At 50.0% G+C, this 15,359-nt stretch overlaps 4 protein-coding genes across 4 annotated transcripts; 1 reads left to right on the plus strand and 3 right to left on the minus strand.

The window, feature by feature from the left end:
- Positions 1–93: 93 nt before the first annotated feature.
- On the minus strand, positions 94–2,071 carry EDB93DRAFT_1164137 (acyl transferase/acyl hydrolase/lysophospholipase; the record flags this gene model as incomplete). Its single annotated transcript, XM_041450125.1, has 4 exons — positions 1,795–2,071; positions 1,598–1,743; positions 1,225–1,542; positions 94–1,176 (listed from the first exon to the last, which is right to left on the minus strand). Coding segments are annotated over exons 1-4 (1,304 nt in total), but the record flags the coding sequence as incomplete, so codon positions are not given.
- Positions 2,072–2,080: 9 nt separating this feature from the next.
- Positions 2,081–4,561, minus strand: EDB93DRAFT_1164138 (RNI-like protein). The gene is made up of 8 exons (XM_041450126.1): positions 4,454–4,561; positions 4,203–4,397; positions 3,880–4,146; positions 3,641–3,826; positions 3,490–3,587; positions 3,370–3,437; positions 2,320–3,314; positions 2,081–2,268 (listed from the first exon to the last, which is right to left on the minus strand). Exons 1-8 carry the CDS (start codon positions 4,511–4,513, stop codon positions 2,224–2,226), a joined length of 1,914 nt encoding a protein of 637 aa, XP_041304887.1. The 5' UTR covers positions 4,514–4,561; the 3' UTR covers positions 2,081–2,223.
- EDB93DRAFT_707894 (uncharacterized protein) lies at positions 4,562–6,251 on the plus strand. The gene is made up of 3 exons (XM_041457172.1): positions 4,562–4,961; positions 5,019–5,194; positions 5,244–6,251. Exons 1-3 carry the CDS (start codon positions 4,640–4,642, stop codon positions 5,880–5,882), a joined length of 1,137 nt encoding a protein of 378 aa, XP_041304888.1. The 5' UTR covers positions 4,562–4,639; the 3' UTR covers positions 5,883–6,251.
- EDB93DRAFT_707815 (uncharacterized protein) lies at positions 6,213–13,425 on the minus strand. Its single transcript, XM_041457171.1, has 17 exons — positions 12,483–13,425; positions 12,355–12,431; positions 9,580–12,306; positions 9,478–9,531; positions 9,301–9,429; positions 9,082–9,249; positions 8,197–8,948; positions 8,080–8,148; positions 7,969–8,031; positions 7,820–7,909; positions 7,666–7,770; positions 7,536–7,619; positions 7,429–7,489; positions 7,099–7,372; positions 6,888–7,047; positions 6,783–6,831; positions 6,213–6,734 (listed from the first exon to the last, which is right to left on the minus strand). Exons 1-17 carry the CDS (start codon positions 13,334–13,336, stop codon positions 6,544–6,546), a joined length of 5,907 nt encoding a protein of 1,968 aa, XP_041304889.1. The 5' UTR covers positions 13,337–13,425; the 3' UTR covers positions 6,213–6,543.
- Between the last annotated feature and the right edge of the window lie 1,934 nt (positions 13,426–15,359).

The following is a 15,359-nucleotide window of genomic DNA, read 5'->3' on the forward strand; positions in this document are numbered from 1 at the left end:
TACTGTCCCCACATCTCATTTTGACATTGGGTCTGAAGTAACCCACGGGTACTAGTAGCTATGGTAGTCACATCAGAATGACTGTCTTTATAAGTCTATAGTAGCCTTGGACCCTTCCACGGATCTTGGATGCATTGAATTGCGGAATCAACACATTCTACGCAAATCTAGAAGAATATTCCTACTTCAAACTATGGATGTACATTAGGTGGACCCGAGCATAAATATGTCCAGCATTAGCGGGTTTGCCTTATAATCTAGAAGATACTTGGACGCCACACCTCTCGAAGATCTTTCATCTAAGAGGTGGCTATATCAGTGTCGCCAAAAAGTATGGTAGGCCGGATCATCATATCTACAACGAATCACGTAGTCTATCTACCGGCATGAAGGAGTCGAAGGGCTTGTTCAAGCGCCCCTAGCGGAAGCGTGCTCTTGAACCCAGCATCATAAAGATGCTGAACCGCCTCAAGAAGCTGAATACATTCATTTGATTCATCGACCAAGGAGTCCGAGGCAGGGCGTCGGATCAACCCAACATAACGAGCTCCACATTGTTCTACGCAGGTTTTCATTGCTGGGTGAGCAGCAATTTCCAGGACAACGGTATTCTCGCCCTCGTCGTGAACGAGCTTCTGCACGATGTCACCGAATTTCGTTGGGCGAAGAACATTGTCCCAGAAGTAGTCGCTATCAAGCGGCCTATTGAGCCAAGTACCGTCAATGGTGGACATTACTCGCACTTCGTGTGTCCCCCCACCCGACTTCTGGTTCAGGTCTAGATTATCCAGTGCTGCCTTGAACGGCGCCTCGATTGGTTCCATCAATGGTGTGTGGAATGCACACCCGACCTGAGGGAGCCTCAATGCAAACGTATCTGAAAAGGTCTCAGAGTTGCTCAGGAAAGCAAGTAAGGCGTCTATGAGGGTATGGGTGCCGGCGATGGCAACGGCGTGTGGAGAATGAAAGGATGAAATCCAGAGGCCGGATGTCGCCCCTGATTGAAGCAGCACGTCATCGATGATGAGCCGTGCTTGTCGTGGACTGACCGCGACAAAGATGGTGGCGCCGTTTCCCTCGACTTCAGACATGGTAGTAGCGAAGGCCACGGCAATGCCGATCGTGGTTGATCTATCGTAATGGCCTGCCGCGTATCCCATTACTATCTCCCCTATACTGAACGCCGATTAGCACTTTCAACTTCAGATCAATGTGATTACATACCTTGTGCCAATAACGAAATCTGCTTTGAACCCCAAATCTCGAATGAGATCCCACAAGGAGATTTGTACGTATACAAATGATAGAATGACATCATTTAACGACCAGGTACCACTGACGTTCAGGGAGCACTCAGCGCCCGGAATGAAGAGGCCTGTGCGCTCCAATAATGATGGCTGGCCATATACCTCCATTAGGATCCTATCGTTTTCCTTTATGGAAACAAGGAATGGAGGGTAGTTTTCCGCGAGCTGACGACCCATGGCTGGATGTTGCGATCCCATTCCGACGAACGCCACACAGAGCTTTGGTCCAGATCCCCTATCAGATAGTGGAGATGAGGGGGAGAGATCGCACCATAAGGACGGTTACTCACTGACAATGATCTTCGTCTTCATACAGTACTCCGACTGGTGGATCAATTTTTGAAGGTACGCGCCCTGAGTCAGTGTACAACTCCACGTGCTCTGGCATCGCGGCCGCCTGAGTGTCCGGTGGGGCAAGCAGAATGGATAGGGATTCCTGTCACTGCGCTTTGTAAAAGTACATAGCAATTCGAGATAAAATACACACCTCTGGGTGCACGAGCTCTCCCATGATAGTTGAGACGCCCATTTTCACTTCCAAAGTCGAACGTTAAATGTCGAGGAGCAACCGACGAACTCGGAAATGAAAAGACAGCTTAAACGCCGTCAAATATGTGAATGCTTTGCAGCAAGGTGGTCGATAGGCTTGGCGTGCGAGGGTATGGCGGCGAATCTCCACAGCGAACCCCGTGTTTTTAATCCCTTACCAAATTATATATTAGCACTCTGAAACGGGCCTCATAAACTGCCTGCGAATCGCCACATCAAAATGTCGGACGGTCATTGGCTTGTCTGTCAGTAGTGAAAGTAGGCTTCAGTGTACTCAACAAGAAAAAAGGCGGCCGAAAAACCTGTAAATAACTACATCATCTCAAGCATGTACATGCAACACTGCACCAGGTAACCACGATATTTTTTACAGGCCCCCGCTCGGCTCGATCCCATGAACCTTGATGGCTCTCTATAAGGTCAGATTAGTTTGCAAAGACGCAAACGAAGCTATTTGGCTCACCTTCACACCCCAACCAACACCCCTTACGCGACTACATCCCCACACCTTAATCTCGTTCAACTTCGTGCATGCTGTGACAACATCTTTCATTACAAAATCATCTAGCTCCCGGCACCACCCAGCATCTAGATAGCAAAGTTCCTTCGCACTCGTGAGTTGTGCAAGTGCTTCAGACGAAGCGCTGCGCAGTCCATTCACACTCAACCACGTGAGTGACTGAGCGGAGTGTACGATGGCAGCTGCGAGTGCCGCACTTGAGAGCTCTTGGTTTCGGGCAAGAGACAGCACGCGCAATGGTGGATTCGGCGTAAATGGTTCGAGGAAAGTGACACTGACCTCCACAGGGTCAGAGTCCACATCCATATCGTGGCCTTCGTCTTTCAGGGTGGATATAGGATAACCCCAGTTGCCAAAGAATTGCGCCACGCCTTCATCGGTAAGACTAAGACACTCGTCCAGTTTCAATTCGGACAAAACACGAGCGTATTTCCTGACACTCTCCTGGAGGACATGGTCAGTGAATCCTTCATGCTTTGAGGTATCAAGTGTTTCAAGGGTGCTCCCGTGCTTTTCTATGATCTTCATCCAACCATCTTCTTCTATGCCTATTCCTGGAAACGCCAGATCTAGCGTTCTCAATGGCGGCAGAGAGCATAAAGCATCCGCAAACTCATTGTCCATCAAACCAATTTCCCTCAGTGAGAGTTCTCCGATATTTTTGCAGCTATCTGCGAGCGTCTGCATACATTCTAAATCGAATCTTGGACTTTGCGTAATCTTGAACACTTGTAAGCCTGACATAGCCTTGAGGAATTTGATCCAGGCTTCTGCGCGTACGAGGAATGGGCCAAGGAGTGTCAAAGAAGTCAACTGCGGTATTGAAGTGGAAAAAGCCAAAAGGACAGGCGATGTGAGACGCCCACAATAATCGAGATGTAAGTGGGTCAAGTTGGGGTTGAGGGAAGCGAGAGTTGTCAGTGCGTCCGGAGTCAAGTCTGAACAAAAAGAATCGGATCAACTGGTACGAGCAGAAGGAAAGTGAAAACATACTAGTTGCATCGTAGAACCTTAGCTTCTTGTTGAGCACATCATAGAACAAATGTGCATTCTGAGGAGTGCTGTCGTTCCGCTGTGAGAATCTCACAGGAGTATCCCGGCCTCATTACTCACAGACCACGGTTCTTAGAGAGCGCTTTCGCGATTTCATCCATGTTCACGGCACCAATATCACCCAAAGCTTCCACATCGTCAATGTAACGGGTGATAAGCTGCGCCATGAAAGCTCGGTCGCCGTGACAATGAAAGGCTACTAATGACCCACCTCGATGCACATTGCCGCAAGAGATGGAAGACGACGTTCTTGATAACTGACAACCTCCCGTTTCTCCGTAACATTAACGCGTTTGCGAGGGACCGCGGGCTTCTTGAAAGGGTCGGTACCAGAAGCCTTGGCACAGTGGTGGCAGAGATAGCCAGGAGGCGGATTGGCTGCCATAGTATACTTTGTCTGCACCCAATGTTACGTCATGTGTATGTATTCTGAGTCAAACGAAATCATACCACAGTGAACTGCTTTTCGCATCTCGCACAGTTTTCAAAGCTTCCAGCTGAAGGTTTAGGACTACCATTTCCACCCACTGACCAAAGATTCTTCGACATTGCCCTGTATGCGTCCTCAGAGGAGCCTTCATAATCACCATCGTCTTTCGCCTTCTTCTTGGCCTTGGCTTTCGCAGCGGCAGTCGCTCGGCCCTTTGTAGCCTTTCGTTTTTTGACAGGAGATTCTTCCGCAGGCTCGTCGAGCTCGTCTGAGACGTAGCCAGTGTTCTTGTTCAATCAAAGCGTTAAGTAGACAATGAAAGGCTTTCATATCAACGACTTACCTTGCCTCGACCACGTCGGCCACGATGATTCGATACCTGGGGAGCACTTTCCTCTAGTTCCTCTTCCTCTGGAATATCTCCAACGTTATCCCCAGAGTTACTCGGGCCAGCTACAGATTGATCTTGAGGTTGGCTCTCAGGCTGATTCTGGGTAGCCACTCGACGAGCAATTGTAGTAGGATTAATGCCTAACTCCTGTTAACAAAGTTTTATTGAAGCGATGCAAATGTTTCAGGGGAAGCGAAATATACCCTAAGAAACTCAGTTAATGCAGATGTAGGTCCCCGAACATTATTTCCACGTCTGCTCATTGTTGGCAGCACTGAAAAGAAGTGACTGAAGGCTGTCGTGGACGTAAGTGTAACTTGAAACTTGACGCGCCTTTGTAAAATGGCTTATTAAATGAGACACGCCAGGTCACGTGCTACTCTACGTTCATGTCTAATTCTCCGCTCTTGCCAACGTTAGCGGCCACCCACCCTCTCCCAGCTCAGGTAGCTGGCCATGTGGGCATTGAGACAACGGAAGACAATTCCCTTTTGCTCAAGCCAGCCCTTCCTCGTGAAATTGAATTTTATCAACGAATCGCCGCAGCAGGCGATCACGATGAATTATCGAAGCTTAGAAAGTGGACCCCGAAGTTTCTGGGCGTGCTGAAACTCGAGGGACAACTCAAAGATTCAAACGCCGTTGGGAATGAAGGCGATGGAAATGTGGAAGTAGTTCCTGTACATGGCAATATAGCACCACAGGATAAAGATATGTCGTTCCGATCTGCTATTAGCGTGTCCCGTTTGTTCTTATCTGGTCCAGCACAGCGCCTCGTTCTTGAAAATATTGCGTACGGCTTTGTGAAGCCTTGTATTCTGGATGCGAAACTTGGCACTATCCTCTACGATCAAGACGCGTCTCCTGAAAAGCAAGCGCGCATGATCAAAGTCGCTCAGAATACTACTAGCGGCGAAATGGGCGTTCGCCTCACAGGATTTCAGGTGCCTGCTCATGGTTTTAATATCTAAATTAACACTCTAAATGACGCAGGTGTACGGCAACGACTCTCCCAAACCTATATTGACGCCCAAGTCGTACGGCAAATCAATCAAGAAGGAGGAGCTTCTTAACGCCATTAAGATGTTCTTTCCCGTCTCATCTGCACCGTATCCAACACCGGCGAACTCTACTGAGGCATCAGATTCAGACGTATCAAAGCCACATCTTGGTCTTCCTCCTATCATCCTTCACTGTGTTCTCACTACACTCCAAGCCAGCTTAGAAGAATTGAAAGCTATCATAGCGAACATCGAGATGCGCATGGTAGGCGGGAGTGTTCTCATAGTGTACGAGGGAGACTGGGAACGTGCCTCGAAGGTACTTTCCACGCCTTCTGGGACTACCACGACTGAAGACGACGACGACGACGATGACGAAGACGAAGTAGAGGTTGAGATAGATGAAAACGGACAGATCATTCTAGAGTCTATACCCGACGAAGCGATAGAGGAGGAGGAGGAGCACCAAGCGCCTTTGTGTTCCCTTTCTCTCATAGACTTCGCACATACTCGACTTATGGATGGGGCAGGTCCTGATGAGGGCGTGCTGAAGGGCATACAGACCATGATCGATCTTCTTGGACAATGGAAGGACAACATCACAGCGATGCTGCCTACGCGCGACGGATAACTTGATTGCGGTCAGTTGTGGTCTAGGGTTTTGTGGCACATAGCAGACTTGGAAGCCGGATCAAACGTTTGTATATCAGTAATGAGTCACGACTAATATATAAACTCGTAGGTTCAACTGAACGGGAGGGGACAAGACATAAACCTGGCATCGCAAAATGCAGAATAAATGGTATCTATAACTCATCTTCTCTATCCACATGTGTCACTATAGGGATACGATTAGGAAACTGCGGAATGTTCCAGTAGTACGAGCAGGCTTTTGAACGTTTGATGCGCTCGGAAGGACTCCCGTTGGGTCACGAAAGGATCAAGCTATGGAACAAGAGAGAGCGGAAAGCGTTAAATAATCTATTCCACTACGGGTAGAGTCACTATGGTGACAGTTGAACATTGAAGGACGACCGGGCGCTCACTTGGTTCTACTAGAATGGTAGCTCGTACGTAGCATTATAGTAAGGATCAGTGCACAGCCAGAAAACCAGAACTGCCGGATCATTTCAGAACACATGCAGACGTCACATAATAGTCAGGTAACACCGCCGTCACAGCAGTGGGATAGAATCAATAAGCTGCTGCCTAGGAATGGGTAAGCTGAATGTCAGTATGAGAAACATAACGATAGCAGGGAAGTCTAATAAAATGTCTGTAGATCTTAAAGTTTAAAGTTGTAGGTCCGTCTTTGATGATGCACGCTGAGCTTTTACAGCTCGTCGCTCTCCATCCCTGGCCCTTCGACTAGCACGCTCGATCGCGTCTTTCCACGATAAAGCCTCTTTGTTTGAAGTTGCTCGCAAAACAATGGTATCGCCACCACGTGGGTAAGCAAGGTGCAGGCGAAGCAGAGAGTCCTCTATAGCACAGTAAATTCAAGGTCGTGATAGGTAGAAATGTTACAAACCGCGCTCGTTTCTCGACCCCTTTATTTGCACTTCGTTGAGAGGTATAGGCTATCGCACCCGTCAGCACCCACCTAAATTCCGACAATGGCGACAAAAACACTCACAACACGATATAAACCTTTTCCCCCTTCGTGTGTCAGGACGAGGATGTCGCTGCATAGGAACAGACGAAGTTTGCGTCCGCTTTTGGCTTTGCATATCACCCCTTCCTTCAAAAGCTTTCGCGGTCCCAGGTGTCGTGTTGGAGCGGTGAGATCAAGGTGACTAGGAAGGCAACTCAGCGCCATCAGGAGCAAATATAGAAGACACACGTACCCCTGTCCAATCCACAGATCCTTGCTAATCTCGCTCAGCCTTTCCCTCCCTTCTTGCTCTCGTATTGTCTCGTTCACGTGCTCCAGAATTTTCTGTGCTGCTTTCAACGCAGCACTGATGTTTTTTCGTTCCTCTGCATCGCCCGGGAGCTGGATGGAGGCTGCTAGAGGTTGTCCGTTAGTTACGTTTTGGATAGAAGTATCGGTTGTTGAGGGGTGGTCTGTGTATTGAAGGATTTGGCGGATTAGAAGAGGGTATCGCGTGAGGCGTTGCACTGGAATAGGAGGTCAGCTACTGGGGGCTATTACGTCTGGTATCGAATGAACGTACTAGGTACAAGAAGATAATGTGATAGATCAAGATTTCGGGCAGAAGGGTCATCGCGGAGGCGCTGAGATAAAGGTCAGTAAACAGCTAATAAAACGTTGGCAGCATACCTGAAGTTGAGTAGCAAGGTCAGCATTGCTGTCTCTCATAGACCGAAGAACCTTAGCAGCATTGTGCTGATTCACGCAATACGACTAGAAAAGGTGAATAAAACGATGTGCAAACCAAGGGAACACACACCAGATAGAGGTGCATGTTAGGAATGTGAGTCTCCAGAACATCGCCGATGTGGTCGATGTAGAGCCGACAGTCTTTCTGACGTTCTTCGAGAACAGAAAGGAATGTCTACAAGAATGTTAATCACAACCAATAAGGGAGGGCATAAAGAACGTACAGTATTAGTGAGTAGTATGTCTTCAATATTGGCAAATATAACAGTGGTCGCCTTCTCTCCGAGCGTACCCATAAGTCGAGAGTAGAATAACTATCATAGTAACGTGAGTAATCTGAACACAACAATATTAATAACACTCTGGACCATACTTCAACGATGAGCTGCAGGTCGCGAACGTAATCTGCTTCGGTAGAAATAAGTTCGAATATCGCCTGCAGATCGTGAGACACAACAACAACACTGCAAGTACATTATCTCACTTCTTGTCGCCGCCGCTCCATCTTAGGAATTCCCTCGAGTGCTGACTTGTCCACCAAGCTCGCCCATGACTACTCACCTCAATACGGCGCCCGGTGACAGCAAAAAAAGACACGCACCGTGCCAAAACTAGGGTTCTCATCTCCAGTCTCACCACAAACAGGCGTATTGACAATAGGACCAGATATGACCAACGTTTTCTTCTCAGGTTCCGGCGTAGTCGACCTATTCGTATGTCTCCCCAAAAAGCTCAAAAATTGCGACGTACGACTCTCCCAATCTCGATGGGTAAGACTAGGCGCCAAAGACACAGCAGGCGAGCGCGGCGGCGACGAAGGAGAGGTATCAAAGGATGAGACAGACATCCTATTGTTGAAGTTCCCATTCGTCTTCTTGAAAACGTCGTACCGATCGAAAGCGTCGTCCAGACGAGACGTCGAATCGAGTTCAGTATCTGTCAAGTCGACAGTTGGCAATGGCGGAAGATTCTTGGAATCCATTGGTGCTATGGAAACCCGCTGAGGAGTCACGGGGGGAGGACGGCGCTTCTGTACTGAGGGATTAGGCGACGCCATCACACTCGAGCTCGTATCTACAATCAGACCCGCCGCCTCCAACACTCGTTGACGTTCAAGCTCTCGAGCGTGTTCGTCCTCAATAGTCCCATCCTCAGACCCTTCTGAATCGTCCTCTGATTCATCCATCGAATAATAGTCTTCGCCCTCATCGGAAGACCTGTCAGCGTGGTCGTCCTCATTAGGTGATCCACTGACAGCTGCTGCTCCCAATATATCAGGACGTTCGGCGCTGTCAATGTTAGTCGACGGCTTCTCATGCGGGTTCACGCGCACGAGTTGTGGAGATCCGGCGGCTGTTAGCAACGAAAATGGTATTTCCGAATCGTACATGTAAAAGAAAAGCAAAAGAATAGATTTTAGTCTAGTTGCCAACGGCGATCAAAGTTAAGAGGAAAACTCAAGGGGAAGGCGACAAAATCCACGAACCCTCTACTATCTCCAGGTAAGCTGCTGGCACGATAAAGACGATCCCATCTCGTTCAGCTTTCCACCAATCTGCTTCGCCTCTATCTATGATGGAGAGTTCGTCGCCTTCGGCAAAGGGAAGTTCATCTGCGTTCCCTCCTGCGTACGAGTACAACGCATTTGCTTTCACTACATACGCGATGAACATATTGAAAGAAAAGTACACTGATGTTTGCGCACCTGATTCCACCTTCTGCACGTATGTTTGTGGGAAGAATCCAGATTTGCCATCCTTCACGATGGTGCCATACCACCAGTCGCCTCCTGTCTTGGAGGGATGAGCAGTAATGATCAGATTCTCAACAAAACCTAACAAGATAATCAGCGATCAGTCGGACAGATCAACAACAATCATACTAAGATCCTCAGGTTTCTGTCCTTCATACGGGTAAAGCGACCACACACGGAACTCTAGAAAACAATCAGCTCAAATTCACCCTCTATCCTATCACTGCTCACCAATGGACTTATCAATATCATCCATCATATCAGCCGTTGCCTCAGACGCTTGAGTCTCTGGGATCACAGACGCCTCCTCAGCGGGCTCCTCCTCCTCCTCGATAGTGGCTGGCAAGTGGTGCACAGCGCCTTGGTCAGCAGCAAGGCCAGTATACCAGTCAACCGATTCCTTCTTACTGTGTCCTGAAGTTGACTCTCTAGTCATTTGGGGTGCCTCAGCGACGGGTTCTTGGAGCGAAGGAAGCACAAATGTTACCGGGGAGATAACAGGGGGAGGCGACGCTGGACGGGGCGCAACATTGATATGAGGAGGAGGAGCGATATCACCGATAACTTTGCCAGAGGCCGCTGCAGCACTGCGGTCATGAGTAACAGCCTTCCTTAATTTTGCTCCTCCTTGAATAGCACTCAAGAGGGCATTGCGATCGCCAGTTGAAGCTGGGGGTGCGATATCGACTGATGGTGGTGGGGGTGCAAATGGTGCGGATGGTGGAGAGGGTGCAATAGGTGCGGGTGGCGGCGGAGGTGCAGAAGGTGGCGACAGAGGGGCAGGACTTCGAGATTTCTCAGGTCCGGCAGATTGTGGCCTTGAAGGCAACAAGTTCCCAAACAGCTGCTGCGCCAACCCCATACGCGTATCCCTCGAACCCAATTCCTCATCACTACTATCATTCTCTTCGTTTTCCATGACATCATCCCAGTCATCTTCACTATCACCCCCAGCCGTGTTGTAGGTCGTTTTGCTCGAAGGTCCAGGACTTTTGGGGGGTGCGGGTGCGGTAGGTGGAGGCACAGGATTGTTGAGGAAAAAGGGGTTACTGCTACCGTTGCTCGCTGCAGGGGTCGAAACAGTAGATCCTCCCTCCTTCATCATTCGACTGAAGGGATTGGTACTCGACTTATTTACAGGCAGTGCGGGTGGTGGTGGCGCTGGTGGTGGAGCAGTAATGGTAGGCACTACTTCCTCAGGCCCAGACTTAGGCTCCACTGGAGGAGCAGGGGGTGGTGGCGGCGGCGGAGGAGGAACGAAAGCAGGCGGCGGCGGGACAGGAGATGTAGGTGTAGCAGGCGTAGTAGGGGATGCGGCAGATTTACTAGCCAAGAACTGCTTTCGGCGTGCCAGGTATAATTCTTCAGCACGACGCGCCTCCTCCTCCTCTTCCTCAAGCTTGCGGAGGAGGGCAGCACGGTCTTCTCGTTTCTGGCGAAGGGCTGCCTCACGGGCTTTGAGATCTGCATCCTCTAGGTCTTCTTTGGGTACAGCAGGTGCTACGGGAGCTGGCGGGGAAACAGCAGTGTGCACAGGGGTCAGAGCTGGGACTGGGGGAACAGGAGCAGGTGGGGGTGCAGAAGATGAAGTCGCAGACGGGCGAGAAGCAAAGCCCTTCCTCGGTGGGGGTGGTGCTGGTGCACGGGACTTCGAAGCTGGCGACGCGACCTTGGGTGCAGGGGCAGGAGGTGGGGCGGTGGTAGTGGGTGTCGGCACAGTAGGAGTAGGCGTAGGCTGAAGAGTCGCCTTGCCTTCCCTAAGAGCCTTCTCGCTTTCAAGTCGTTCCCTCCTAAGCCTCTCGCGCTCTTCAGCCTGTCTCTCAGCTTCCTTGGCTTTCTCCTCTGCTTCCTTCTTCTCCTGAGCTAGTCTGTCTTCAACGCTCACATCCAAGGTAGGTGATACAGTCGAGGATGGGGTAGAAACGCCTAGAGCTTGCATACGTTCTTCAAGACGTTTCTTAGCTTGCGCTTGGACAAATGCTTTGCGCTCTTCAGGCGTCATGTGTTTCACTCCCGGAGCAGGCGAGCGGCTGGGAGCTGCTGGTGGTGGTGGTGGTGGAGGTTGCGATATGTTGTTTGCTGGAGCAGCAGGCGGCGGCGGGGTACGCGTTGATGTTGACAGACTGCGATCCAGATCCAGATCCCGGTCGTCATGGCGGTCACGGTACGACCTATCCCTGTCGTAGTCTCTGTCATCCCTATCGTACCTCGATGCACTGCGAGAATAAGGTCTATCGCGGTCATCATCTCGATACCGCATGTAAGGCGAACGCCTGCCATCAGTATCGTCAAAACGACCAGATCTTTCGTTCCTTCTATCACGCTCTCTGGCGTATTCGCGATTTTCCCTCTCTTTCCTCGCCTGGCGGTCCTCGATCTTGCGCTCGAGCTCAGGTACACGCTCGTGCATGAGCTGCATAAGCTCTCTCTCCAACCTCCTACGCTCCTCCTCTTTGTTCGCGCTCCTCGGACCGCGGGAGACATAGTCCAGATCTTCTTGCAGCCGCTTAATGCGGTACCGTAGATCACTCATCTCACGATCAAGTTCATCGTCGCCGGCGTCTGCTACTGCGCCTGCATCGAGCATCTTTTGCGTGTTAGCAAGTTGACGTTTTATATCAGACATATCTGCGGCAGGACTATTATCTTCATTGCGTGAGCGCACAGTGCTGCGGTCGATGTGCCTGCTGCGAGGCTGGTAGAACCCGCCAGGAGGCTCTGCGTCGGTGTGCTTGTAGACTGTAGCATCTTGTCGTCCGCCAGCACCTGGCGCAGATGTAGAATTGAATGAGCGCTCTTTGAGACGCGAGACAGGAGTGTCGAGACCCAATGGTGAGCGGGCGCGTGTATCGTTCTTGAGAATGTCCTTGAGGAAATTAACAGAGGTATCAAGATCTCGGGAGGAAGGGGGGATGAGTTCGGGTGGGAGTTCGTCAGGTATGTCATTGCCATTAAGTTCTGGTGTTGCATTAGCCGTGAAGTAAACGAGGAAATACAAGGACATACTGCGGTAGATCAGGCCCATGGCTACATGGAATTCAGCAAGGTTGAGCTTGCCGCGGTTATCAGCATCAGCAAGGGTCCTAGATGAACATTAAAGATTTGATGTATAATAAAACAATTTTCATAATCACCAGATGCGAGCCAGTTCGTTCTTTTCGATTCCGCTCTGGCCAAAGACCTCGAGTGCAGTCTGACCGCTAATGAAACCAGTACCTTGGGCATCCCAGGATCTGAAAATCTGGTCATATTGCTTCTTTTCGCCTTTGGAGAGCGTCCATGGGATCTTGGGAGCAGACCCTATGCCTCGTGCCTGATTATGTTGCTGGAAGGACTGCTGCAAAGATAGACCGCCCAACTGTTGCTGGGGAGGGGCAGCAAGCTGTGGAATTCCTCCAGCACCATATGGTGCAGATATATTGGCAGGTAAGAACGAGCTAGACATCATCTGCAACCTTGGATCTACAAAGCCAGTTACTTGGGGTATCAAGGGCGCAGCAGTCCGACCGGCAAAGCCTGTTGGCTGGGGTACGAGGCCTGTGTTTCCACCGAATCCCGAGGGAGACGGACCTCCGAACCGCTGTGGATTTGCGAACGCAGTCTGTTGAGGTAACTGAGGCTGCTGCTGGAATTGACTTGGGATGGGCGGAACAGGTGGAGGCTGTGGACGACCCTGTTGCGCAAAGCTACTCTCACCTGGAAAACCCGTAGGCTGGGCTTGCAAGACACCCAGTCTAGAGGGACCTGGGCCGAGGTAGCCTGTCTGTTGAGGCTGCTGGTAACCCTGCTGTGGTCGTGGGCCTGGAAACCCAGTAGGCTGTGGAGCTATTCCACCAGGCTGAAAACCGCCACTATTTATCCCTCCAGGCTGGAAACTGGGTTGCTGCTGAAATTGAGGATTCTGGCCAGGCTGAAACTGTTGCTGCTGTTGACCTGGATAGCCCGTGGACATGGGATACTGAAATCCAGGTTGGCCCCACTGCGACATCTTGCCAGATTGCGGCTATGCAGATTCGAGCTGGTATGAAGATCAAGAATGAAAGAAAACAGGTCCCGTCGCTGTTGCACACGGTGATGAGACCCTTTAAAGCGGAGATTGCGCAGTTTTAAGTTCAAATTTAGAATTACAATTATGTAAATCTATGTAATTGATTGGCTACATCTAAGTGGATTGTCTCGCGGAACCATCACCTTTCTCAAGTATTTCGGCCCCCTAACTTAAAGCTCTCGAAAACAAGACACGTTTGTTAGCTCACTTACAACAGATGTCAAGACCTTCAGCACCGTTCGGTAAGGTATTTGTGTATAGGGTTAAGCACCTTGCGTCGTGCGTCTTCTACTGCCACACCATGCCCGACCTGCGGCAGTCTCCCGCCGTCGTGACTAGGCTACTCCCAGTGCGTCACGCGATAGGCTAACCACAACTCCATGAAGCCCGGCGCTGCCTCAAAACCTCGAAACCTCACGCTGACTCCGGTCCCCGCGCCAGAACCTGACTTCCCGAGACCCTCCTGCCATGGCTTCCTGCTAATCAGATCAAGAAAATGGCGGAGTGCTCATTCTAGTCAGTAAATAGCATAATACAAGGCGTGCTTCAGGCATCATAAGTAAATTTTATCACTCCCAGAATAACATAAAACAAGGAGACAACATAATTTATTTCTAAGCAAAAAAATGAAGGAGACATCTCTGATTTTGAAGCTCGTCCAACTTCAACGAAAGATCTCGAAATGGCCAACACGTCTAAGTCGTTGCTGTTCGCAAGTGCGAGGTGGTTACGTTACCGGCTTCGTGTTTTGTAATACCTGCCGGTAATGATGTGGATAAGACAAGCATTATACCTGGAACAGATGTGATTGAGGTCAGAGACATCTTAATGCTGAATAATTCGGTGATAGCGTGTCCAACATTGTCGGAAGGATATTGCATGATGAATTTGGCAGAGAGAAGGTAGGCTTTGGCGGAGAAGGACGAGGGCAGCGAAGGTGACGGACGAGTGGTGTTTGAAAACCTGACTTTGGAGCTAGAAGAGCACAGATGGCGAGTACTATTCTAGACCAGTAAAGAGATAGGCAATGAAGCCTAGCAGCGCGAGTTGTGAATCGAGTCGAATGGTGTTTAAATCGCGCCTTTCGTGCAGACGAATCATCCTTGACGCTGGCGAGCGCCAAAATGTTGTCCCGTTCGTGGTCAAGGAGGTTGTGCCGCCGTTGTTCCTACCAGTCGAAACGGTAAGTCGGAGGCAAATTACCAGCTGACGAGGTTTTCGAGGTCTTGACATTATGTTACGCTGCCGCATCGGTCTAGTGTTGCTGCCGAAATGAACTTGAAGTGGCTTCCGCTTCACGTCCAAAACTTTGTCCCGAAGTCAGTCGAAGTGGTGCTTCGTTCATGTCCGATCACTTGACGCACATCTCTCGTATAATTAGCTAAGACCCGAAGATCTGCGGCATTAGAACTTATAGAAGACTAGAAGTACAAGGAGCTAGGACTTCCTATGGCCGAATTTTGAAGCCTAAAGTCTCGATAGAAACATGTCCTACCGTAGTCGTTGCTATAATAAAAAATACCTGGGCGTTCCAGCATGAAGCCATCAATGATCAGGCGATCGAAACAGAGCGTGGCAGAAAAACCTTGCACTTTTCCAGATGATGAACTAGTAGAAGAAGGGGTGCGTCGGTAGCGGACTCGGAGAAGGCCAAAACCACGGAATCCCGTTGGCGAGCATGCACAGCACAGATAGGAGTGATCAGCTACGCACAGCGATTCTCCTGCGCCAAACGCTCATCCTCGTGACTACGACTTGCAATTTTTCGTTCTCAGTGTCGCTGTAAATTAGGTTGTTCAGCTCGGGACAAGAGTTCGTATAATGATAAACAATGAAGCACCTGCGCCACCCTTGCATTCAAGAATTGCTGAAATGCAATGAGTGTCCGGTAAATACAGTGAGTTCACGGATGTGGCAGGCCAGATCGTTGCCAGTCTCAGTACGAGATCAAGCATTTAAGACG

Source organism: Suillus bovinus (genome assembly GCF_016758785.1).
Source record: "Suillus bovinus strain UH-Sbo-P2 chromosome Unknown EDB93scaffold_55, whole genome shotgun sequence".
Classification (NCBI taxonomy): Eukaryota; Fungi; Basidiomycota; class Agaricomycetes; order Boletales; family Suillaceae; genus Suillus; species Suillus bovinus.